At 43.9% G+C, this 25,797-nt stretch overlaps 3 protein-coding genes across 4 annotated transcripts; 2 read left to right on the top strand and 1 right to left on the bottom strand.

Annotated features, from left to right (window-relative positions):
• The first annotated feature begins 419 nt into the window (after positions 1-419).
• On the top strand, positions 420-5,372 carry LOC117846207 (uncharacterized). 2 transcript variants are annotated; one of them, XM_034727332.2, is made up of 9 exons: positions 420-751; positions 832-912; positions 1,755-1,844; positions 1,970-2,136; positions 4,152-4,221; positions 4,515-4,594; positions 4,672-4,734; positions 4,874-4,950; positions 5,031-5,372. In XM_034727332.2, exons 1-9 carry the CDS (start codon positions 473-475, stop codon positions 5,129-5,131), a joined length of 1,008 nt encoding a protein of 335 aa, XP_034583223.1. In that variant the 5' UTR covers positions 420-472; the 3' UTR covers positions 5,132-5,372. The 2 variants fall into 2 exon arrangements, with proteins under 2 accessions (XP_034583223.1, XP_034583222.1); XM_034727331.2 differs by lacking the exon at positions 1,970-2,136 and having other exon boundaries at positions 423-751; positions 1,765-1,844.
• Positions 5,373-5,482: 110 nt separating this feature from the next.
• LOC117846206 (alpha-1,2-galactosyltransferase gmh3) lies at positions 5,483-8,202 on the top strand. Its single transcript, XM_034727329.2, has 5 exons — positions 5,483-6,079; positions 6,201-6,233; positions 6,427-6,517; positions 6,859-7,119; positions 7,594-8,202. The coding sequence occupies exons 1-5, from the start codon at positions 5,618-5,620 to the stop codon at positions 7,692-7,694; spliced, it is 948 nt and encodes a 315-aa protein (XP_034583220.1). The 5' UTR covers positions 5,483-5,617; the 3' UTR covers positions 7,695-8,202.
• Positions 8,203-8,349: 147 nt separating this feature from the next.
• Positions 8,350-9,218, bottom strand: LOC117844103 (thaumatin-like protein 1). The gene has a single exon (XM_034724876.2). It carries the CDS (start codon positions 9,193-9,195, stop codon positions 8,506-8,508), a length of 690 nt encoding a protein of 229 aa, XP_034580767.1. The 5' UTR covers positions 9,196-9,218; the 3' UTR covers positions 8,350-8,505.
• Positions 9,219-25,797: the final 16,579 nt, after the last annotated feature.

Raw genomic sequence — 25,797 nt, 5'->3', positions numbered from 1 at the left:
AGAAGTTTCCCTTTTGACTCGAGCACCATTGGATCACCATTGGATGTTGCATTTTGTCATGACTCAAGAGTCTAATTGCCAAATTGAATGTAATGGATCATCCTTGATTCCCAGTGGATGGTGTCTCCAAAATATGGTTGTTTAGTCGACTTAGGGCATTTAGCATTTGGAAGTATGAACATTGTCAAGTCACGCATTTATAGTCATTGCAAGTGCTGACTTGTAGCAATCATCAATGAAACTAAACAATCATCGCAGTCCTTCAAACAAACTTTCACTTAAAGGAAAAGAATAATGATTGTAGTTAACATAATATTTTTTTTGAGACTGAGTTAACATAATAATTAAATTTAATCATATGATCGTTTCTATGGGCTGGGCCGTCTCTCACTTCCCTTCCTCTTTTGCCCCACCAAAGCTTAAAGCCCATAGCGCCCCGTCGTCTCATTCAGCCTCACGCACGCGGCACGCCATGGCTGCCGTTCGTTTTCTCGGCACGGCGCCTGACCGCCTGGAGAGGGTGGTGGGGCCCATCCCGGCCGCCGGTAGCTTGCGCGGCCGCCCCAACTTGCCTATAGGGAGGGTCCGCCCCTACTCCATTCGGTCCATTCCGTCGCCCGGAGGAGCGGAGAGGAGGGGAGCAAGGGCTGCGAGGCCCTCGCGCGCCGCGATGGGCGGCGACCTGTTCGCCCTCGACTTCGACGGCGTCTTCTGCGACAGCTGCGGCGAGAGCTCCCTCTCTGCCGTCAAGGTCTCCTCGTCCGCCTTGCTTGTTGCGTGCTTGATATGTGTCAAATGAGTAACTGTGTTCGATTTGGTGTGCTTTGGCAGGCCGCGAAGGTGAGGTGGCCGTCGGTGTTTGAGCAGGTTGACTCCGCCATGGAGGAGTGGATAGTGGAGCAGATGTACACCGTAAGCCTTCATTTCAGAGCTCCATTTAGTATTGATGTGGTTTTGCAGAACGCTCGATTTTTACTTAAAAATTTGAATGTAGTAATTAGTTGGAAGCATCTTTTATGGAGGTGCGGGAACTAATACATCTTCCTCTGAGTAGTAAGTAGATTCCATGTCGCAATGCAGCTTACCACATCAATGGCAAAACTTTTCCTAATCTTGCAGCTTACAGGCATACAGCAACAGCTTTAGTTAACAAGAATGTTACAAAAAGAACAGGAAACTAATACAATGTACAAGAAAAAAATTAGGGTGATGCATCATTTTAGTTTAGTGGCTTCGAACAATGTGCACCTTGCTCATCTGGTTGGTTTTCTCATGTCTTGTTTTTCTCATGCCTTTCAGTGTCCTGTCCTGAACCACTGATCCCCCTTTGCTTATTATTGAAAACCCATGAAAGTTGGAAAGTTCATTAAAGTCCACTGCCTCTATAGTTTTTTCCCCAAGCAAACAAAGTGATCCCCCCCCCCCCCCCCCCCCCCCCCCCCCCCCATTTGCCTATCCACTATATGGAGTTATCCCATATGTATTTGTAGGAACTTTTGGTCCACACTTGCCTAAACATTTGAGCAATCCACATGTTGCATCTGCTACAACTACGGAAAATGGATAGTGCACCCCGGATGATAATTAACGCTTTCTGTTTTAAAGAATAATGGTGCTATGAATAAATTAAGCTTACGATCCTCATGAAGCATAATAGATATTCTCATATTGATTTCATGACAAGGAACCTAGCATTCCTCTTCACAATTTTATTCTTTAAAATTTGTTACCTAAAATGTTTTCCACTATTTCAGCTCCGTCCAGTGGTGGAAACAGGATATGAGAACCTGTTGCTTGTTAGGTTGCTTGTTGAGATCCAGATACCCTCTGTTCGGAAATCATCAGTAAGTTTCATATGTAACTTATTCCTGACCAAATATTATCATACTGTCTTAGGTGGCAACAGAATAGGAAATGACTATAGGCTTCTAGGTTGATTGAATTTTTATATTAAGGTGATATTTGCAAGGTTGCAGATGGGCTTAGCATCCAAGAAATATTGGAGAACTGGTTAAAACTGAAGCCCATTCTCATGGACGAGTGGCAAGAAGATAGGGAGTCTTTGGTAGATCTCTTTGGTCGTGTAAGAGATGACTGGATTAAAAATGATTTGTCTGGCTGGATAGGTGCTAACAGGTGACTGACGACGACAACAACAACAACATAGCCTTTCAGTCCCAAGCAAGTTGGGGTAGGTTAGAGTTGAAACTAACAAGAGCCACAAATCAGGGTTCAGGCACATGAATAGCTGTTTTCCAAGCACTCCTATCCAGGGCTAAATCTTTGGGTATATTCCATCCCTTCAAATCTCCTTTTATTGCGTCTTCCCATGTCAATTTTGGTCTTTCTCTACCTCTCTTCACATTACTGTCACACCTTAGGGTTCCACTATGCACCAGTGCCTCCGGAGGCCTTCGTTGGACATGTCCAAACCATCTCAGCCGGTGTTGGATAAGCTTTTCTTCAATTGGTGCTACCCCTAATTTATCACGTATATCCTCATTCCGGACTCGATCCCTTCTCGTATGACCACAAATCCAACGCAACATGTGCATTTCCGCAACACTTATCTGCTGAACATGTCGTCTTTTTGTAGGCCAACATTCTGCACCATACAACATTGCAGGTCTAATCGCCGTCCTATAAAACATGCCTTTTAGCTTCAATGGTACCTTCTTGTCATATAAAATTCCTGATGCTTGGTGCCACTTCATTCACCCCACTTTGATTCTATGACTAATATCCTCATCAATATCCCCATCTCGTTGTAGCATTGATCCCAAATATCGAAATGTATCCTTCCTAGGCACTACTTAGCTTTCCAAACTGACATCTCCCTCCTCATGTGTAGTAGTGCCAAAATCACATCTCATATATTCAGTTTTAGTTCTGCTGAGTCTAAAACCTTTTGACTCTAGGGTCTCCCGCCACAACTCCAATTTCCTATTTACTCCTGCTCGACTTTCATCAACTAGCACTACATCATTTGCGAAGAGCATACACCAAGGGATATCCCCTTGAATGTCCCTTGTTACCTCATCCATCACCAAGGCAAATAGATAAGGGCTCAAAGCAGACCCTTGATGCAGTCCTATTCTAATCGGAAAGTCATCTATGTCGCCATCACTTGTTTGGACTTTAGTGACAACATTGTTGTACAGGTCCTTAATAAGTCCAACGTACTTCGTTGGGACTTTATGTTTGTCCAAAGCCCACCACATAACATTCCTTGGTATTTTGTTGTACACCTTCTCCAAGTCAATGAAAACCATGTGTAGGTCCTTCTTCTCCCTATACCGCTCCATAACTTGTCTTATTAAGAAAATAGTTTCCATGGTTGACCTAACAGGTGACTGACCTATGAAATAATTGATGTAAATTTCTTCTTGGACTGACCAATATATATTCATAGAAATTAAGTTAGATCTAACTATGACTTTGTGTTATACTGTTGAATTGTTGATAGTTGGGACTTGGGTGGTATAGACTCCACGGGGACAACCATCTCTAGATACGCTAGTGTTCTGTCCTCAGTTGAGAGGAACACTTCAAAACTTTCAGAAACACGCTCAGGACCATGACCACATGGATCAAATACAGATCATACATTTCTATAGTAGTTCCCTTGTATGTAGCATGCAAAGATAGTTTGATAAAATAATAGCAGAGGCCTCATCGTATCTAAGTGGGTCTAGGTGGTAAATGACTTTCTAATTTGTATGACTCAATGTGATATATTGATTAGTGGGTATGGCTACTAAATAAGTTGGAAAGAAAATTGATCACAAATCCTGAGTTCTTGATTATTGGCTCCATGTTTGCTCCCTAGCCCTTTCTGTGCATGTGGGTCTGCATGCGCACACGTATGTACTTTACTGTGTGTTATTGGCTCATTGCTTGCTTGTGTGTTTGTCTTACGTGTTAATTTAATTTTGCTCTACGTGAAAGTTTGTGTGACTTAGAATAATCACAATTTTATTAGTCGCTTTTGATACGGCAATATTTTCCCCACTGTCTCCCTTTTCAGTTTACAGCCTAATATGCTCGAAAAAGTTGAAGCGATGTAACGACTCTGAAGTGTCTTATGTTCATTTTTTTTATATCGAACAAAGCATATTGTGCAACTCATTGGCAGGTCAATGTGACTGCAGGTTTTATCATGGGACAGCTGATGCATTAAAGCTTTCAAGCTCTGACACTTACATAGTCACAACAAAACAGGTCTATCTCCTACATTTTTCTGCTATGCGACCGAACTTTTTACTATCTTCTGTTTAATTGGTTAATGGTTTCATTTTCTGTTTAGTTAGATGTTTATGAACAACTGAACTGTTTCAACAAATGATTCTAACAACCATATTTAGACTTTACCTTTTTTTATAGATTTTTTAATAATGGAGATTGTAGAAATTTGGTTCCAGATTTTAGTCGGTTCATATTTGTTTTCTCAGTTCTGCTCTGTAGGTAATGCGGAATGCTGATATTCTGCTGATCACTTATTGGTCATCTTCCAGAGTAGATTTGCTGAAGCCCTACTGAAAGAATTGGCTGGAATAGATTTTCCCTCTGAAAGGACATATGGCCTGGGCACAGGGTTAGTATGGTGCTTATTTTCTTTTCCTTAACCTATCCATGATTTTTCAGTACTGAATCTGTGAGTTCATTCTTCAGTCCGAAGGTAAAAGTTCTCCAGCAGCTGCAGCAGATGCCACAGCACCAAAGTCTAACACTTCAGTAAGTCCATAGTTTGCGTGTATTTTAATACCATAAACTGCATCGCATAAACTAGTTCTGGGCATCCATATGAGATGGGCAACAGCAAAAGAAGTAAAGAATGGTTGTTGTTTCCTTTTTTTTGTTGTACCTTGAATAGTTTCATCGAGGACCGCCTTGCGACTTTGAAGAATGTGATCAAAGAACCAGCGCTGGATAAATGGAACCTCTACCTGGGTAAGTCATGTTTTTCTCGCTAACCCCAATGGTTTACCCTTTGTTAAAACTAATTTGCGTTTCTGATGTTACTGGAGCAGTGACATGGGGATACAACACACAGAAGGAGAGGGAAGAAGCACAAGGTATCTCAAGGATCCAGCTCGTTGATCTCCCGGACTTCAGTAAGAAGCTGAAATAGAAAGCAAGTACCCCGGATCATCCAAAGTCCGCACTGTGCCCTACTTTTGTTGATGTACTTCCTTTTCGAGTAAATGCATTGCTCACAAATTTGTGAGCATGTCCAATATCAGCTCAGCTGGCTATATCTTCAGTGCTCAAAGTTTCTGAGGTTTTATATATGATAATTTTCAATCTGTTATATTCCCACCGATCATGAAAACATAATGTTTTTTATGAAGTCTTATCAAACTTTTGCAGTATATTGACTATCATTGTTATGGTTTTTACTGTATTCCATATATTCGAAATACTTTGTAGTCTTTGTTCAATGGGCGGGCCTTTCTGCGAGAATATTCTCTCTTTTTAATTCAGGAAGCGTCTTTGATTAGTCTCACAGCATTTATTTTATGATTAATATCTTTAAAACGAGAAATCAAAATCACGGCGCCGCCTCTGCGTAGACAGCATAGTCATACCACCACGCGGAGCCAGGCGCCTTCCGGCGATGGCCGAGCGGTCACGGCCGCGCCGCGCCGCCGAGCATCGGCACCGCCTTCGGCTCCGTCGGCTGCTCTTCCTCCTCCCGCTCCTTCTCCTCCTTGTCCTCCTCGCGCAGCTCCCCGCGCTCCTCCTCCGCCGCGCCAACTCATTCGGCCGCCGGTGCCTGCCCGGCGCCACCGACCGCCGCCTCCCCCTCCTCCCCGGCCCCGTCCGGAACCCCCGCCTCAGCCTCGCCATCGTCACCCTCGCCGACGAGGGCGCGAGCGGGTCGCGCGGGCGGCGGTCCTTCCGCGGCGTGCTGGCGGCCACCGCGCGGAACAAGCGCGCCTACGCGGCGGCGCACGGGTATGGCCTCATCGCGCTCCCCGCGTCCGCCGTCGACCCCAGCCGCCCGCCCAGCTGGAGCAAGGTCCTCGCGCTCCGCGCGCACCTCCGCCACCACCACTGGCTCTTCTGGAACGACGCGGTGGGTCGCCGCTGCTACTTAATTACTGCTGGGTTGAATCTCTACCATACTATCAGCATACGAAGAATCAAGTTTCTTGTCTCTTGCACCTAATTGATGCTTTATTTTGGTTGTTATACAGGACACGCTGGTTACTAACCCGGAAATCCCGCTGGTGAGTCTCAGATGCTTGTAATTTAAGGTTGAGGTACCCACTTGAATATATATATTTTCAACTTGGCATATACAGTCCTGAAATCTTAATCAAACCACTAATTAGGGTCTAGTGTATGCACTGGTTGATATGGGTCACATGTTGGAGGCTTATCTTGCTGACTACTTTTCCCTTCCCATTACATGGTTTGCAGGAGAGGATTTTGTTCTCAGTGATTGGACATAGTGATTTTAATGAGTCACCTGATCTTGTTCTGACAGAGGATTTCGGTGGTGTGAATGCTGGTATGGGAGACTTAACACATGAATATTTTGGGTGTTTTGTTCATCAAAATTGCTTTGGGAGCAAATTGTTGCAACAAACTACTTTTTCAGCACGTTGAACCCCAATGAGGCATCTGTAAATCACAAATTGTCAAGTCATCTTACTGTCAATATAATGGAGTCTGAAACTGCATTCATTAATTTGAGTGTTCCTCGCCTACATTAATGCATGTCCAGAATAATCTGATGTTTAGAAATATACGTTTCGAATGTCTACATCAGTTTGCTCCATTTTTTGGGTAGCATGATTTCGCATCTTTCACCATGATTACTAAAAAAAAGGCAAACCACTTCTCATGCAGGAGTTTTCTTCATAAGGAGGTCAAATTGGAGTGAGAAGTTTTTGGATACATGGTGGAACCAGACTTCATTTATACAGTTTGGTTCCACAAAAAGTGGAGATAATGCAGCACTCAAGCATCTAATAGGTCACTTATCATCTGAAGAAATGCAAGCGCAAGTTCGGATTGCAAAAATGCAGTGCCTCTTCAATTCGTACCCATGGATCCTCTCATGGAAGTCGACCTTCCGTCTGATCTTCCACCTGGCCACTACATGGAAAGGTTCTCTTCTCGCATTCTCTCGTACCCTCTACTAGTCTACAGTGCATATGTAATGAGGGTTTGCATTTAAATTTTAAAATTAGGACATAACTTCCCAGGAGTCCTTATTTACCTACAGACTCATTTGATAGCTTTGGCGGATTGATTTTATAGACGTGCAAAATGATTCTGAAAAAATAATGAAGAAAGATGTATTAAATCAGTATTGTTTTACTCAAACAATAAAGGTGAAATGTTTTCAGCATTCATACACCACGTACCATTGTCCTAGTCTTCATGTACCCATGTCGGTCTGTATTTACTACAAATTACACACTAACGCCTATCATGATACCTAATAAATTGCAACTATGGGCTGAACTAAGGTTGTTTGCCATATACCAGCAGAAAGTCTCCACTTTGCTTCTTATGGAAGTTTCCTTACTATCATGCACGGCCTCTCTATTGTTTGTTGACAGCATATTGTATTTTCAGGGGTTTATTCAGATGGAGACTTTATGATTCATTTCGCTGGTTTAGATGACAAGCAAGGTTGGACAAATAAGATTGTTGGAGAGATAGAAACTCTAAGATGAGCTGAGTTAAATTCATAGTTGTCCAAGGAGAATTCAGAAGATTCTGTAAAGGCCCTGATTGATCTGATATTCAGTGTTATAAACATGTTACTTTACTTCTCACGTCAGGATGCCATTGTCAATAGTCAAAACTGTGGCATTTGCAAAGGTCAAAACCGGCAGCCAGAAGATATATTGTGTGAAGGCCCTCACTGACATGGTATTTCTAGACCAGAACGCCAGGATGCCGATGTAAAAACTCAACAGTCAAAATTGTGCCATCTGCATGATCTACCTAGGCTGCGTTGACTTCCTATCGCTAGTGTTAACCATTGTTGTGCAAACATAACAGGACCTGCATAACACTGTCAGCATGGAGGAGTGAACATGCAGTTCACGTGTTACGCATGGTTTCATTCTAATTGTCAATTTGTCATTATTGATTGTTGTACAAGCAGTACCACTACCAGCGACCGATTGTATGGTTGTTTGTCCAAAACCTCAACTAAAAGCCAATATTTCTTCCTCATATTTGCAGAGTACTTGTTGAACTTGAGAATTGTGCTGGCAAGGATTTGCATTACGGTTATTGTTGCATCGTTATTTTTAGGATTTTCTAGGTGTGAGCATGATGCCGAAAGCTCTTCAATCCACAGCACTGATTGTTGAAGACTCAACTCAAGCCTTCAAAACACAAGAGCCTTAGGAAAAAAGGTTAAAAACCATGGCACAGAACCTTTTCTTGTTAATTATGGTGAAATTCTTGGTTACATGATGCCAGTTGCCAGCTAGTCACACAAATTTATTTGAAAAAAAAAAACACGCCCTCTGGTCAAGGGCAGAAGACGATGTTGTAGTTGCCGCCGGTGGCGCAGGTGAAGGTGCTGCTTCCGTCGTCGTAAGCGTAGCTGTAGGCCTGCGGGCACTGCGCCTTGAAGAATTTCGAGTACCTGCCCGGCCCGCACCTGTCGGGGGTCCCATAATCCCCGCGGCAGCAGTGCTCGTCGGTGTTGAACGCCAGGCACGCGCTCCTGCACCCCACCGTGCCGCCGTCCCCCGCCTTCACCGCCAGCTCCGGCGGGCACGCCGCGTTGATGTCGGCGCCGCACGTCACCGTCGTGCAGCCGGCGCCGCCGACCGGCGCGATCAGGAGAGGGGCGTTGAAGCCATCGACGTTGCTGACGTCGTAGAAGTCATTGCCGCCCGACCCGCCGAGCGTGAACTCCGCCAGCGTGCACGGCGGCTGGCCGCCGGCGCCGGCGCACTCGAGCCTCCCTCCGCAGTCGCCGGACGCGCAGGACAAGCCGCCCGGGGCGCCGGGGGAGCAGTGGCGGCGAGGCCAGATGCGGCCGGCCCAGGTGGAGGCGACGCCGTGGTATTGGGCTTCTGCGCCGGGATGAAGCTGGAAGCCGGTGGTCGGGAATGCCGGCCTGCCTGGGTTCGTCTGCACACCGGGGTAGATCGTCTCCTTGCAGTTGTTTCTGAACACGAACGTTGCTGCCATTGCGCCGGAAATGGTCATCAGTTTGGTAAATGGCCACTGCATTTCACTTGCTACTGAGTACTGACAACGTGGGTAGGACTTGCATATAGTAGTGATGTACAAATGATGTGTTTTTATTCAAATTTTATATTGTCTAGTAGACACAATACTTGTTTGATCAATTGTTAAATTTTACATATAACGTGTACTCTCCTACCGTTTTCACAATACTTTTATTATTCTTAGGCTAATCGCAATAGAGAGTTTCATTTTGATATTTCCAAGATAGCCACATAAGCAACATGAAAATGAAATTGTATTTGAAACTACCTCTATAATGCAAAATTTCATGGTGTAGATTCATATGCACTACATGCAAGACACAAACTGTGTTGGTAACTGTGCATACATGGTTTCATCTAGATGAAATCCCTCTTACCTCTCTCCTCATTAACTCATTGCCACATCATAAAAAATGCTGACATGGCACCTAATTAATGTGCATAAAACCTCTATGAAACCTGCACTAGGATTAGTCTTAGGAACAAGAATTGAGGAGGGCAACGAAATGATCATCCTACCCTTAGTCCTCTCTAAAGTATGTATTTATGTTTTCTATAAGAGTAGAGAATCTCACTCTAAAGTATGCATTTAATAAGTAGGGACAGGATTGGGAAAATGGGTCAAAGATATATGCCTTGGAACTGTAGAACGACAAGTATTTTGAAAATAGCAAAGGAAACTAAAATAAAATATTGTGAAATGGAGGGAGTATACCATGTTATTTTATACCAAAAGACTAAAACTTCAATGTCACAAGCAGGGGCGGACCCACAAATTGGTACAGCCCCGGGCTGAAACAGTGTCTACTTTACTATCTATTGGTGGACTGGGCTGTTATGGCCTACTGGGCTTCTTTTTCTTAACTGAGATCACACAAAATTTATATGTTCTAAGGTGATAATTTGAGCTGGACCTGGGCTGGAACCCCCATCCCGGATCCTGGATCCGCCCCTAGTCACAAGGGGAGCATTAATTTGATGTATAAAAATAAATTATATGATTCACTATGATAATTAATTGTCCCCCACTTGTTTGTGTTTATGGGAGTGGATTCAAAACGTGAACAAGATTTTCTAATATTTGACATTAGTTAAGGTTGTTTCCTCGATATAGTGACTTATATATATCTTCTATTTAACTACGTGTCATGTCACAAAAAAAATCCTATATAGCACCAATTTAATATGCATGACACCGGATATGAAAGAGAAAAGAGTTGAAACAATTGTTTATTTTTCTTTGTATAAGGCTAGTCCCAATAGGTATTGATTAGGTGTCATCTAAGTTTTTTATGTAGAAAAAATTAAAAAAGAGAGAAAAGAAAGAGTACATAACTTTGGCATGGAATCCAATATTTACTCCCACAAATCAAATCTTGTAGGTATGACGGTTATCGTGCTCCTAAGAAACATGATACCATGCACACTTGATGCACTCTCTCTCACAATAATTTAATGCATTTCTATGACATGAGTCCTAGATATAATAATATGATACTATGCAAAGAGTACGCAGTCTAAATTTTACGCACAAATCTAGAACAAAGCAGATTTGGAATTGTCTTTCCTTTCAAGGATAACTCGAATAAAAAGTCGGTACCTGGTGCACAAACAGAAGCCAAATAGAAGAGCAACAAAATGGTCCACGAGCTTCCCATGATAGCCTTAGTGGACAATCAGCGAGGCACGCGGAGAAATTCTAGGGAACTTTGTCATCACATAATTAATTCTGGAGCCCCTATGTATTTATAGGGAGAGCTTGCTAATGATATGACACTATGTGCAAACTAACCGTAGCACCTTGCTTAAGGATAAAGTCAACTCAGGTATATCAATTGCTATCTTTTCTAAGATCTTTAAATCTGAATAATACAGACATGTGATCTTGGCACATCCGTTGGTGGACTCACAATATAAATGCTAAGCTCATTTTATGAAACAATAGAAGGTATGCTTTAGATAGGAAAAATCTCGATTTTAGATCTAGGCATATCCAGTAGCTAACTTTTTAAATAGGAATGGTCATGTAGTTGATTTTGGCAATACGGGAATAAGCTTCAAATAAATGAACTTGAGACTTTTTCACTCTGTATTTTTCGTGCCACGACAACTTCTTCCTCTCCATTCTTCCTCTTCAAATAAAAGAGCGGCCAGCAGTTCCATGGCCATACGCTGCCGGCATGTTGCCTAGTTAGCCTAAAATGTTAGCTTGCATGCTGCCGCATCATGTTTAAGCAAAACAGAAGAGATTGCATTCTGCATGCATGCATACCCTGATGAACAAATCAAACAAACCAACCATAGTCCAGCTATGTTGAGTCAATTCATTGCTGCCCATATGAACAAATTAGTAAACAAATTAAACAATAACCCACACATGTTGAACCTGCACATGCATTAGTTGTGCCATGGGGATTAACCGAGATGGTTGATCATGCCTCACGGTTAAAGTTAAACAAATTGCACGTCGGTGCGGCCGGCTCGGTTAATCAGGGCCAAAGCAAATCATGCACCTCAGGTAGAAATAAACAAACCCAACTCCACGGCAAATCTGCAGGCGTCAACTTTGATAAAACAAATAGTAGTTTCTCATGGCTACTCATCACTTGGGTTGACAATAAGCATCAAAATCATGCTGTAGTCTATACATGTACGCCCATCACGTAGGCATCCTACAAATTTCCTGCATGTTACGGGAGGGTAATCATCATGTGCCTTGGTTAAGGTAAAAAAAAATAATAAACAACCGTCAAGCTCGGCATACAAGCAGGCATACACATCTACGGTTTAGCAGAGGCAAATTAGAGTGAGTACGCCACGGCTAGCCCAGCGTATGAGCGTCTCTTGCATAGGTATTATACCAAATACCCTGTCAAAATGTAACCATATCAAATAGTGACAAACAAACCGGTCTAGATTGCACCATACATGCGTCTACCATATTACGATACCAGCATCCATTATTTAGTATACATAATTGGATGATATAGCCTGGTCATACTTCATTCAACTACAAGAGTCATTCTTGACAATACGTCAGCATGTCTAGTTGAAGTAAACATGAGACACACACGTGAGGTAAAAGTATTAGTCAGTCATGATTAAATTTTTACGTATGTTGCTTGCATGGTTTCATGAGACATGCGACATGCTACTCGTTCAGTTAAGTTAAAGGGTAGTATGAAAGATAATCCTGAGCTAAAGACTTGCATCTCAGGTTTGCTAAGCGTTGAAACAAGCTAGCAGAAAGTTATATACGTGTATTTGAGTACACCCATATGCTACATCTTGCATGGAAACCAAGTATTGTGCGTGAGCACGTGAAAATAATGAACGCATGCTATGCATAAAGAAACGGCGTCTATCAAGGATAGGTCTACGGCAAGCATTCACCTCTACGGCGAGAAGACCACTAGTAGAGAATTGGCCTTTAGTCCCGGTTGGTAGGGTGCATATCTCCCGAAAATCCATTCGGGATAAACCAACCGGGACAAAAGGGGGTCTTTAGTCCCGGATCTTTTAACCGGGAGTAAAGGTCCCCCTTTAGTCCCGGTTGGTGAAAGGGGCTGCCACGCCAGGCGCGGGACGGGCCCTTTAGTCCCGGTTGGTAAAAGCAACTTGGAGTAAAGGGCGCCCCTTTAGTCCCGGTTGGGTTTCCCAACCGGGAGTAAAGGGTTACCCTTTAGTCCCGGCTGGATTCCAACCGGGACTAAATGGCGCCCTGCATGGCACCTGCCTGGCGCCTGAATTTTTCATGCATGCATCACTGCACGTACGTAGTACCGCGGCCCTTTTGTTAACCTTTAGTAGTTGAGATTTTTTTAGAATGAAATCAACTAGTATTTAAACGAATGGGATTTGTAATTATACAATTACTATATATATATATACACAATTCATATACACAATTCAACTAGTACAAATCGATCATAATTAGCGCGTATTATATATACAAATAAATCAAAGTATCTATCTACAATCTTCCCGTCAAGGTGTTGCTGATCGGAGTGTCTAATTGTCGTCCATCGTAATAAAATTCTCCTTTTGGATCTACCACCTCGTCCATTAGGAATCCAATGAGACCTTCACATATTGCCGCTACTCTTTCTTCCTTCAAGAGTTCTTGTTGAATATTTAACATCTATAATTTGGAAATTTGTGAATGTTACACGAACAAATACATATAAGGAGCTAGAAAATAATTACCTAGTAATAGTTTTATTTTACGTACTTTACAGTTGTACGGCGTCATCTTTAGTCCCTTGGGTCCCATAAAACTGTGCATGTGCTCACAGATGTAGTAGCCACATAGATTATTCCCGGGTTCCTGTCTTAAGCACTTCAGTGTGGAAAAAAATAAGTTATGAAATATTCGTGTTATACAATGTAATAAATGTGCAGACTTCATACGTACCGGGAAGTCTGTGTTCCATGTAAGTTTTTCTTTGAATGGACCTTTGTGTGTCCTTATGAATTGTTTCCATGCGCTGCAGATTAGAATAACGAATGATATAGTGTAACAGGGATAAAATTTAGGAAACAAACTTTTGCATAGAGATAAAGGTCCAGAATTATTACAAGCCTAGCATGTCTTGCATTTCTTGGTACTCCACCGGATCTTTTCTCAACAAATCGAAGACAGTGACGTGGCTTCTTTCAGGCTCAATTATAATAAGGATCCAGTGGAAGCTGCGTGCGTAAAATGTTCATGCATATGCATATTAGAGCTAACTAACATGTAGAGATAAGGAAAAAGACATCGAAAGTAGACGGTATACACACACTTACTTGAAGTTGTATGGAAGTAGTATGAAATCCTTGAATGTTTGTTTGTCTAAGAAATTGTATACTTCCACCAAGGTTTTTTCCAGCGCTAATTGTATCTGTTGTTGGTTAACTACAGATGGATCCATGAAGCCTATATGTAGGTACGCCTCTCGGCGGCATGTCTGAATTAGCATCCTACATGAAATGGAAGACGAAGTTAGTATGGTGACGCACACCAAAATTGACATGTAGAGATAAACGGACACTTACAGAACCCAAGCGCTGATCAGAGAGACGTCCAGAGAATCATGATGGTACACTTCGTATATATCCTTGAAGTCTAGCCACAGCACTTTCTCGCCTTCACCGTGAAAATCGATCGGTTTTACCTTCAGGCCGAGCATCTCCCTCGAGTCAGCGGATGCCATCATGTACCATTGATGGAATGCGTACATCTTTGTTGATAGCTTCCGTACCAATGAAGGCTTTACTAGAGGTTTGCCTAGCTCATAAGGCCATCTCGGCTCAGGGGGCGGTGCAGTTGGCGTCTCAACTTGCCCTAGGCATTCATCAAGTCCCAAACCTGTTTCTTGCATGAACTTCAATACTTTTTCTTGTTGATCTAAGGGCATTGCTTTTACCCGTTGAGCGTCTTTTTTTGATAAATGGCTGAGGTCGGGGACAGCACCGCTGGAAGATGACTTTCTTTTCCTTTTATCCTTTTCATCAGCCTTTACTAAAGCCCATTCATAGTTTGATAAGAGTGGTATCCTTTTCTTGGCTCCTTCTTCCATCCTGATAAAAAAGTTTAAATCTCTTCGATTTACTGGCGGTGGCTCCATCTCCCTTGCTTTTTTTTTCTTCGGCTTGTTTCTTGAACCACTCACTGGCCTCTCGTTGGATTTCTGCCCACTGTTCCGTATGAGACATTGCCTCCCAGCGTTCCTTACGAGTCACTTCAGGCTCCTTTGTTTTCTTCTTTCTCTGTCTTTGCTTGGGAGGCGGTGCTCGTGACTTCTTTTGTGGTGGTGCAGGTTCCTTCATGGGGGCCGCTCTTGGTGCCGGCGACGGTGATCGGGGAGGGGTGTTGTTATTGTCGTTGTCGCTCCCACCACCAGGATGTGGTGGAGATGGAGACCTTGATATAGATGGAAGGGACGGTCCTGGAGCAGGTTGTGCAGGAGATGACGGTCTCGAGCTATGAGGAGAAGGTCGCTGCTGGGGATCTACGGGGAGCGGTCTTGAGCTCTGAGGAGATGGCTCTGTGCCGGGAATAATGATGTAGCGTTTTCGTCATAGAATGATCACATGAAGCTCATCTGCTGTGTCCTTTCCCTGTCACCTCCCGGGAGGTCGAGCTCTAGACCTTCATATTGGCTATCAACTATTTGCTCTACGCGGACGCTGGCGTAGCCAGGTGGAATCTCCATGCCATGACTGCTCTGCCCTGCCAGGGTTGCTAACGCACTCCCATATGCTACCTATACATATAGCAGAAGTAACAAGTTAAACTCCGATCTCAAGGCGTGGATCAATTGACAAGATTGCATAAATATTATGTATAAGTATACCTTAATAGTGAGGTTGCCGACCGGTGCATGCAGCTCACATGTGGTGCGTTGCGTGATGGCATCCACGGAGAACCGTTGCTCCTCCATGGGTAACCTGGGCATCTGCGCATCGGGGACCCCTGTAGAAGCACAACTGCTCAAGAGGCGTTGAGAAGGGCTGGCGTTGTTAGGATTTGGCAATGCTCCAGATTGGGCTAACTCCGCAACTGCGTGGGCCACTCGACAATTGATTTCCTCCATCATTCTTTGTTCTTGTGCCTGCACTTTGGATTCTAGCATCTGCCGCCATCTCTCCTCGATCTGTTCCTTTCTTCGCTTTCGGCTTCTGTACGAGGCGCTGTCGCCTCGGAAAGCAAACTTCCATGGAACGACCCCGAACCCTTGGCAACGTCCTGGGTGCTCCGGATTACCGAGGGCCAATGTGAGCTCATCATTTTCTCGGTCCACCTTCAACCTCCTAGCCTTAGAATCTTCAATGGTCTTCACAAGATGTTCGACCTTCTCACGTATTGTGTCATTGAAAATCAACGTCCCATCCTCTTGGCTTAGGGAGCCTCCATGAGCGTAGTACCGATTTTTTGATTGTTCGGGCCATTCAATATTTGCCGGTACGATTCCCCATTCGATCAGATCTTGTTCCATCTTCCTCCACTTGGGAATTGCTGAGCCATAACCACCTCACCCCATATGATGATGGTAGCCCTTATGACTAGCATTTGTTGTGTTGGTCATGATATTTTTCACACCGTCTTCACTCCTCTTATATTCAACAAATGCATCCCAGTGTTCCCTCAACTTTGGCCACGCGTTGAAGTTTGGAGTTCGGCCCTTCTTAATGTAGTGGGTATCCAGCATCTTCTTGAATGTCTGGAATTGTGTAGCCATCTTCTTAAGTGTCCACGCTTTCACATCCTTCTCAATATATCCTTCAGGGAATGTGAAAAGTCTGTTGACGTCTTCCCACAGCATATTCTTTTCTGTCTCCAGGAGGGCGTACGGATTAGTGCTTCTGCCCTTCCATTCTCTTATGCTGATAGGCACGTTGTCCCGAACGATTGCCCTGATCCGACTCACGTACTTCTTTGCTACTTTCTCGGGAGCAACTGGCCTGCCCTCTTCTGTCACTTCCGTGATGACAAGCCTCCCTTCCATCACCTTTGTACGACCTCGGGTCTTCTGCCCTTGTGTCGATCTAGAGGGCTAACAGTTCAAGATTCGTTAATTAGTACGTAGTAGTAACGGTGGCGTGAAACAATACAAAAATCGTTATATATACCTCGCCGGAACCTTCCGCCACGGCAAGGTGTTGCTAGGGCTCTTGCTCTTCATTCCCATCGGCGGACATGTTGAGGAACATGTCCGCCTGGGTGCCCTCTTCATCGGTGTACGATAGTGGAAGGTTGTCGCCACTACCATCACCAGTGATTATCTGCTCCATGAGATACCTTGCGGTCTCATCGTCTGCCATTTCAACTATTGATTGAAACATACATGGAATCATACATGACAGTCATAGAAATCGCCTTAGTTATATGTACATAAGGGTATATACATGAAATCATAAAATAACATGAATCCCACAAAGTCCGGAATATTTATACAAATTTCTACAAATTAGTAGTACTCTGTGACAAATTTCTAGCAATAACATGAATTTGTACGAATTTCTAGCAATAACATGAATTTTGTACGAATTTCTAGCAATAACATGAATTTTTATGAATTTCTAGCAATAACATGAATTTTGTACGAATTTCTAGCAATAACATGAATTTTTTACGAATTTCTAGCAATAACATGAATTTTTACGAATTTCTAGCAATAACATGAATTTTGTACGAATTTCTAGCAATAACATGAATTTTTACGAATTTCTAGCAATAACATGAATTTGCGGAGGCCGGGACGGCGGAACGGTGGAGGCGGGGACGGAGCGAGGTGGCCGCAGCAACGATTAATTTCTACTAATTTGTCCATATTTATTGGAATTTCTAGCAATAACATGAATTTGCGACGGAGGCGGAATGACGGAGGCGGGGACGGAACCACGGATGGTGCCTAGGTTGGGACGACGGTGGTCAGGGCGGCGGGACGGCGGAGGCGGGGACGGAACCACGACGAAACACAATTCATTTCTAACCTAGGCAGAGCGACGAACCTAATTACTACTAATTTACACTAATTTGATTTCTAAAAAATATACAAAAATCTATTGAATTTCTACCTAATTACTACTCCTTTCTATTTATTTTCTAACTTAAAAAAGGCCCTTGCTGATGCAAGGCTTGCGTCAGCAAGGCGGTACTCCTGGCGCCAGTGCCGACGCGGCGGACCTCGCGCGCGGTCGACTATGGCCGGGGCGACGAGGTGGCCGGGACGGCGGCGGCCGGGGCGGCGGGACGGCGGAGGCGACGACAGACCGAAGGCGCGCGGGACGGCTGAGGCGGGACGGCGACGAGGCGGCGACGAGGGGTGACCCGAGGCGACGAGGCGGCGACGAGGATGGAGGCGGCGACGAGGTAGGGGCCGGGCGCGACGGAGGAGGATCGAGGCGTGCCGGGGCGATGGAGGAGGAGGCTGTCTGGGCGCGGTCGGGTGGCGGGATGACGACGGCCGGGGTAATGGGGGATGACGACGACGGCAGCCGGCGAGGGAGGCGGACGGGCAGCGACGGAGCAGAGCGCGCGCGGGATCTTGGCGGAAATTTTGCTAAGTGTAACTGGCGTGGGGGGTAGAAGGGGCTACAATGACTTTTAACCCCCCCCTTTTATCTAGGTTCGTAATGGCACCCGGGACTAAAGGGCCTTTTGTCCCGGGTCCCATCACCAACCGGGATAAAAGGCTAAAAGGCCCCCCCTTTTATCCCGGTTGGTGACGAGACCTGGGATAAAAGGGTGCGTCCGCCAGGTGGGGCTGGGAGCCTACCCTTTTATCCCGGGTGCCACCACCAACCGGGATAAAAGGGGGGGGGGCTTTTATCCCAGTTGCAGTTGGCAACGGGGATAAAAGGGTACGTCCCGGCGGGAGTCGAAAAGTACCCTTTTATCCCGGTTGCAAACCGGGATAAAAGGGGGGCCTTTTGTCCTGGTTGCTGTTGGCACCCGGGACAAAAGATCCTTTTCCCAGTTTTCTTCTCCCGCCTGTTTTTTGGTAATGGATTTTATTTATCTTTTCACTGCATTTCAGGATGAAAAACAAAAACCTTCACATATTTTGTACATGCGAAAATATATTTAATTAGCGAGTAAATTGACAATAAGTTTGATTTAGTCATTAATTCTATACCAGTTCATTTAGCCTCTAAAATACTTATTTTACTGCATCGCTGTGATCAAGAAATTATTCAATTAAATAATTTCAATGCGCAGAAAAATCCATGTATGTATGTGGTTAATATTGTTCATGTTTATCTAATAAATCTTCACCTAACAAATTTAAGAACACATGAAATCATACATAGGGTAAATTAAAAATTGTATCAATTACTACACAAAGGTCATGTAAATTTAGCGCATTACAATACAACGTTGTAAAATTTCTTCTTCATGAAAGTTCCTTGATCATGATCGCGACGTAAGTACGGAGCCTCTTCTTTGGATAGTAGGATGCTTGGATCAACTTCAACGGCGAATAATCATCTGATTGGTCTGTTTTATCCTCGACTCCCATGATTTTTCTTTTACCTTGAAGAACTATGTGGCACTTTGGCTCCCATGTCTCTTCTGGATTTCTCTTGGGTTTGCTACACATGTCCTTCACATAGAACACCTGATGCACATCATTGGCAAGTACGAATGGGTCATCACTGTATCCAGTCTTGCTCAGATCTACTATTGTCATTCCGTACTGATCTTTGGTTACGGCAGTTAGCTTCACCCAATTGCAAAGAAATAGAGGGATGTACAGCGGTCCGTATTCGAGTTCCCATATCTCCTGTATGAAATCATAATACGACTCCTTGCTATTATTTCTGTCCATGGCATCTATGCGGACACCACTATTCTGGTTCATGCTTTTCTAGTCCTGGGCTCTCGTTGAAAATGTATAACCATTTATCTCATAGCCTTGGAATTTAACGATTATACTAGCAGGTCCCCTGGCTAACCAGGCAAGCCGTGGGTGAATCTCAGAGTTACCCATAAGTTGTTGGGGCAACCAGGAGGGAAAAGTTTCCATGTGATGACGGGTAAGCCAAGCATCGGATTTGGTCGGGTTTTTGGAAACTACCATCTGCCTGTGCTGCTCGATATACAGAGACACAAAGGATGACTGTTGTAGAACAGTGTAGTGTGCCTTGTCGAACAAATCAGTATCATTGCTCAAATTTGATTTCCTTCCAAGGGTGCCCATTCCTCGGAGCCTCCCCTCGTGGCGTGAAGTTGGAACCCCAATCGAGTCAATTGAATCAATAAAATCAACACAAAACTCGATCACCTCCTCTGTTCCATATCCCTTTGCGATGCTTCCTTTTGGGCGGGCACGATTAAGAACATAGTTTTTTAGGATTGCCATGAACCTCTCGAAAGGCCACATATTGTGCAGATATACAGGTCCGAGAATACCAATCTCTTTTACTAGGTGAACCAATAAGTGTGTCATAATATTGAAGAAGGATGGTGGAAATAACAACTCAAAACTGACAAGATATTGCACCATATTGTTCTGTAGCTTTGATAGTTTGGATGGATCGATTGCCTTCTGCGAAATCGCATTGAGAAGCGCGCATAGCTTTATGAGCGGCAACCGGACATTTTCTGGTAGAACACCCCTCAGTGCAACAGGAAACAACTGGGTCATCAACATGTGGCAGTCATGAGCCTTGAGATTTGTAAACTTCTTTTGTTTCATATTTATTATTTTCTTTATATTCGAGGAGTACCCAGACGGGACCTTCATACTATTCAAGCATTCAAACATGCTATCCTTCTCTTCCTTGCTGAGAATGTAACTGGCAGGACGTAAGTAATGCTGTCCATTATCTCTCTTTTCCGGATGTAGGTCATCTCGTTGCCCCATGGCTTTTAGGTCCTGTCGTGCTTCCAATGTATCTTTTGAGGTCCCATAAACACCCATGAAGCATAGCATGTTCACGCAAAGATTCTTTGTCAGGTGCATCACGTCTATTGCGTTGCGAACCTCTAGGATTTCCCAATAAGGTAGCTCCCAAAATATTGACTTTTTTCTTCCACATGGGTGCATGTCCGTTATCGTCATTCGGAACAGGTTGGCTACCAAGACCCTTTCCAAAGACTACATTTACATCCTTCATCATCTCGAAGACGCGCTTTCCATTACGGTGCGCAAGTTTTTTACGATGGTTTGGCGCCCCTTTGAAATGCATCCCGCTCTTTCTCAGCTAGTGGTGAGCAGGGAGAAATCGACGATGACCTATATATACGACCTTCTTACAATGCTTCAAATACATGCTGTCTGTGTCGTCTAAACAGTGGGTGCATGCCCGATATCCCTTATTTGTCTGTCCCGAAAGGTTACTCAATGTAGGCCAATCATTGATGGTTGAGAACAACAATGTTCGTAGATTAAAGATCTCTTGTCTATCTTCATCCCACACACGTACACCTTCTTCCTTCCAGAGCTGTAAAAGGTCATCAACCAACGGTCTTAGGTACACGTCAATGTCGTTGCCGGGTTGTTTTGGGCCTTGGATAAGCGCCGGCATCATAATGAACTTCCGCTTCATTCACAGCCAAGGAGGAAGGTTGAACATACATAGGGTCACAGGTCAAGTACTATGGCCAATACTCAACTCACCGAATGGATTGAATCCATCAGCACTTAAACCAAACCTTATGTTCCTTGCTTCACTTTCGAAGTCCGGGAATGCTCTATCAATTGATCTCCACTGTGCCCCATCTGCGGGGTGTCTCAGCATCTCATCTTCCTTACAGTCTTCTTTGTGCCATCGCATCAACTTAGCATTCGCCTTGTTCCTGAACAAGCGCTTCAAGCATGGTATTATAGGGAAATACCACATCACCTTCGCGGGAACACTCTTCTTGGAAGACTGCCCCTCGACATCACCAGGATCATCTCGCCTGATCTTATATCGCAGGGCTTCGTAGACGGGACAAGCATCCAATTTCTCGTATTCATCACCACGATAGAGGATACATCCATTAGGGCATGCATGTATCTTCTGAACATCCAATCCGAGAGGGAAAATAATTTGTTTAGCTTCATATGTTGTGGATGGTAATTCATTATTCTCGGGGAGAATCTTCTTGATAATGTTCAACATCTCCTGAAATACCTTATCGGACACACCATTTTTTGCCTTCCATTGCATAAATTCTACTGTCGTACCTAGTTTTTTATGGCCCTGCTAGCAACCTGGGTACAACAATTTTTGGTGATCATCTATCATGCACTGCAACTTTGCTGCTTCCTTCTCAGTTTCGGAATCTCTGTATGCATCTCGTATCACCTGACCAAGGTCATCAGTTGGGCCATTTTCTGCAAACTCATCTTCATCAGCCTCGCCCATTGTAGTACCTGCAAAAGCTTGGCCTGCAAACCAGTCCGAAATGGTGTCATCTTCCTCCTCCTCCTCGCCATCTTCCATTACGACCCCTAGTTCACTGTGCTTGGTCCAAACCAAATAGTTAGGCATGAAACCGTATTTAAACAAGTGGCTGTGAATAGTCCCCCAGGAATCCTTTGAATACTCCTTCTTGTTATTGCATTGGAAGCATGGACAACATACGAACCCATTCTCTGGCTTGTTCGGTTTGGCCACTTTGAGAAAATAATGTAAGCCATCAATAAACACCTTGCTCCACCTGTCTGCATTATACATTCATTGCCGGTCTATCTGCATCGTATTACGCATGAAAATGGATTACACTTGATAATGGATTACGCGTGAAAATTGATTAAAGATCCAAACAACATGGTACAATACAACAACATGAAGATCCAAATACACATATTTAAATTAAAGATCCAAACAACATGATACAATACAACAAGTCATCCATTGGTTATTATGTAGGAGGACTTTAAGCATTCTTGTACGGTGAAGACGAAGGTTCCGCTGACCCAGCCTCATCCTTAGGTTTATTTGTACCACCTGAAACGGTAGTACTAAGTGGACGTGAAACACCCGGGACTGAGGGTGGAGCATAACGACCACCAAAAGGAGGTTCCTGACCCGCGGCAACAGCTTCTTCATGACGTTGCTGCAAATAACGAAGCATTGATTTTTCCAGCGCGCTTTTTTTCTTCGGCTTATGCTGAGGGCCAACTATGATTTTCCCCTTGCCAAAATAGGAACCACGATCGCCCCTACCATCGCCACTTCCTCCAGTAGCAGAAGCCATCTATGTACAAAAATTATTACCTTAACACTGCATAAGTTGTTGAACTTGAAGACCGGGATCATCTCATGAGCATGTCCTCAACTAGGCGGCACCGCACTTCGTCATGAAAGAGGTTTGATTCTATGGAAAAGGGGACACGGTCACGATGTCCGTATCCACTCTTTCTCGTAGAATCGAACCTCCTTCTTGACATACATTGCTGCTCGGCGGAGAACATCCTCTGCGAGATGACCACGGTATGCAAGTTCAACAAGTATGGATTTGAAAAACCTTATTGAATTTGATAAGTTCAACAAGTAGCAGAAATCATCTATGTACAAAAATTCTTTCCTTACCACTGCAGAAGTTGTTGAACTTGAAGACCGTGATCATCTCGCGAGCATGTTCTCAACTGGGTGGCACCGCACTTCATCATGAAAGAGGTTAGATGCTACGGAAAAGGGGACACGGTCATGATGTCCGTATCCACTCTTTCTCGTAGAATCAAACCTCCTTCTTGAAATACGTTGCTGCTCGGCCAAGAACATCATCGCAGAGATGAACACGGTATGCAAGTTCAACAAGTATAGATTTGAAAAACCATATTGAATTTGATAAGATAAACCGTCTAGACAAGGTAGCATCATTCTTAAACCACTGCAAGAATGCATACTATATATGACACATCAATCTCCCTCACATTCTAACTCAAAATACCTCTCCATTTTCTATTTCATCATATTCTAGAAAATAATCTTTCCATCTCCAAAGCATAAATTAAAGCATAACACGAGGATGAAGTAGCAAACCTTCACAGCACTTGTGTTGGCTGAGTCAAATTCCCACGAAAATGAGGGAAAAAACTTCGGGCAGCACCTCCCTTGCTTCGGCACCACCGGAGAGTAGGTGAAGCTCAGCTCTCTGTCAATGTGCTGGACTGGCTCGGGCTGGAGGAGGAAGAAAGTCCTCTGTCTTGGTATATAATGGGGATGAGTTTTTATCCCGGTTAAAAACTCCAACTGAGACAAAAAGGAACACCTTTTGTCCCGGTTGAAGGTTTAGTCCCGGTTGGAAGCTCCAACCGGGCCTGAACCTTTTATCCCGGTTGGAACCTCCAACCGGGATAAAAGGGTTGACCTTTTATCCCGGTTGGAGCCTCCAACCGGGATAAAAGGGTGCCGCCACCGACAGCCCACAACTAGCCGTTGCAACCGGGACTAAAGGGGGGCCTTTAGTCCCGGTTGCAATTACCAACCGGGACTAACTCTGCCCTCCATTTTTGCCTACCGTGGCGCACCCCCTTTTGTCCCGGGTCAACTTTAAACTGGGATAAAATGGGGCGCATCGAAAGCCAATTCTCTACTAGTGGACTTAAGGACTTTTTTTTCCGTAGATATGTAATAGGATAGCCATATGATATAATCTTTCTTTTTATGTACTTCTGTTGGAACTCTTAATCAGGGGTGTTCTCTACGGAGATGTAATTAACATAGTTTTTATGAAAATTTAAGAATTATGGAAGTATGGACTCGCAATGCCTGAATTTCTTTACTTTGTCCCATTAAATTAAACTTAAAATAAACTTGTCTCTGCTGACACGGAGGTGGGCACCCTTTATCAGAAGCCACATCATGTTTTGTGATGTTGGCATTTCATCCTTTTTCAGCAATAAAGTAGAATTAATTAAAAAGAATAGTGGTTCCTACTATCAATATAAGAGAAAAGAAGGAATAAACGGGGGGCTGCTAATGTATTTTTCTAGTAGCCTGAGCATGTCAGTAGAAAATAGGTGACCTATTAGCTGTCATCATGGAGTAAACCGGCAACCAAACTAGCACAAGGGTGAAAAATGCACGGTATTAAGGGTGCTACTGTCTGATTTTGGAACTTGAGGGATAAAAGTAGACGTTCACTATAGTATATTTCATCAAATCTCTCATTGGTTACATCACCTTTTTCTCCCATTATTTGGTATTCTCTATTAATCTAGATTTTAGAGTTTAGGCAAACTCACATATATTATATTTTTATTCAAGCTTAGAGATATACCGAACTCTTACGAGTGTGCGATGTGCCACATCATGAATTGCCATTGTAACCAATTTCATAATGTGGCATAGCTGATGTACCATAGAAAATAAACAACTAAAAATTGAAGAAAATCAAAATCTCCAACCTATATATACAGCTTGTGTAATCGTCCATTCACGGCTTGTTTACGGCTTGTTTCATTAAGTTCACTCCAAATGAACCAACTTTGGGTGAATATGGAATCAAAGCACGAGCTAAATCCAGCATAGGGGAAGAAAGCAACTCCATATGCTGTGCTTGAAGCTCTAACCACCAAATCAAGAACGTTGCTATCAACATCCTCACATCCACCTTCAAAGACGGTGAGAATATATAAGATACCCTTAACTGTTGAAGACTACAAATTAGAAAACCTCAACACCCGCACGAAGTATACCACCATGCAAAAGTCCTCCAAAGCGACACCTCCACCGAGGACACGACAATAGTTTTAGTCACCACCTGCCCTGAATTGGGACACAAGTTTTCACCTGGAAGGGAATGCAATGATAGTGCCTCCAAGGAGGGAAACGGTGCCCAAAGGCATCATCACCATCGAAGCTGATAGAGTGACCATTATGGCTTTTACCGGTGCACCCTATCCATCACAACATAGCCTGAATAAATAATTGATGAGATACGTCCCATACCGTGCCATTGCCAATCGTTGAAGGCCGTCGCACCCATTAATCGAAGTTGACAGAGAGCCCTAACGCCACCAAGCATGCGGCCCTTCACGATAAGCGGCCCTATCCATCCAAATCCTCACAAGGGCCCATGCCATGCAGCCATGGCAGTGTGGGCTACCGCTAGGAAGCGCCGCCGCAGCCGCAGTTGTCCTTCGATGGTCGC

Source organism: Setaria viridis, chromosome 2 (assembly GCF_005286985.2).
Source record: "Setaria viridis chromosome 2, Setaria_viridis_v4.0, whole genome shotgun sequence".
In the NCBI taxonomy this organism is placed as follows: Eukaryota; Viridiplantae; Streptophyta; class Magnoliopsida; order Poales; family Poaceae; genus Setaria; species Setaria viridis.
Note: the sequence above shows the minus strand (reverse complement) of the source record. Positions and strands in the feature narration are given on the sequence as shown.

Bases quoted from the DNA above. Each gene is read 5' to 3' on its own strand.
- LOC117846207 (XM_034727332.2), top strand. From the start codon at position 473: ATGGCTGCCGTTCGTTTTCTCGGCACGGCGCCTGACCGCCTGGAGAGG. The intron at 4,595-4,671 runs GTTAGTATGGTG...TTCATTCTTCAG, and splicing joins ACATATGGCCTGGGCACAGG to TCCGAAGGTAAAAGTTCTCC. The intron at 4,735-4,873 runs GTAAGTCCATAG...TACCTTGAATAG, and splicing joins CACCAAAGTCTAACACTTCA to TTTCATCGAGGACCGCCTTG.
- LOC117846206 (XM_034727329.2), top strand. From the start codon at position 5,618: ATGGCCGAGCGGTCACGGCCGCGCCGCGCCGCCGAGCATCGGCACCGC. The intron at 6,234-6,426 runs GTGAGTCTCAGA...CATGGTTTGCAG, and splicing joins CTAACCCGGAAATCCCGCTG to GAGAGGATTTTGTTCTCAGT. The intron at 7,120-7,593 runs GTTCTCTTCTCG...TTGTATTTTCAG, and splicing joins CCTGGCCACTACATGGAAAG to GGGTTTATTCAGATGGAGAC.
- LOC117844103 (XM_034724876.2), bottom strand. From the start codon at position 9,195: ATGACCATTTCCGGCGCAATGGCAGCAACGTTCGTGTTCAGAAACAAC.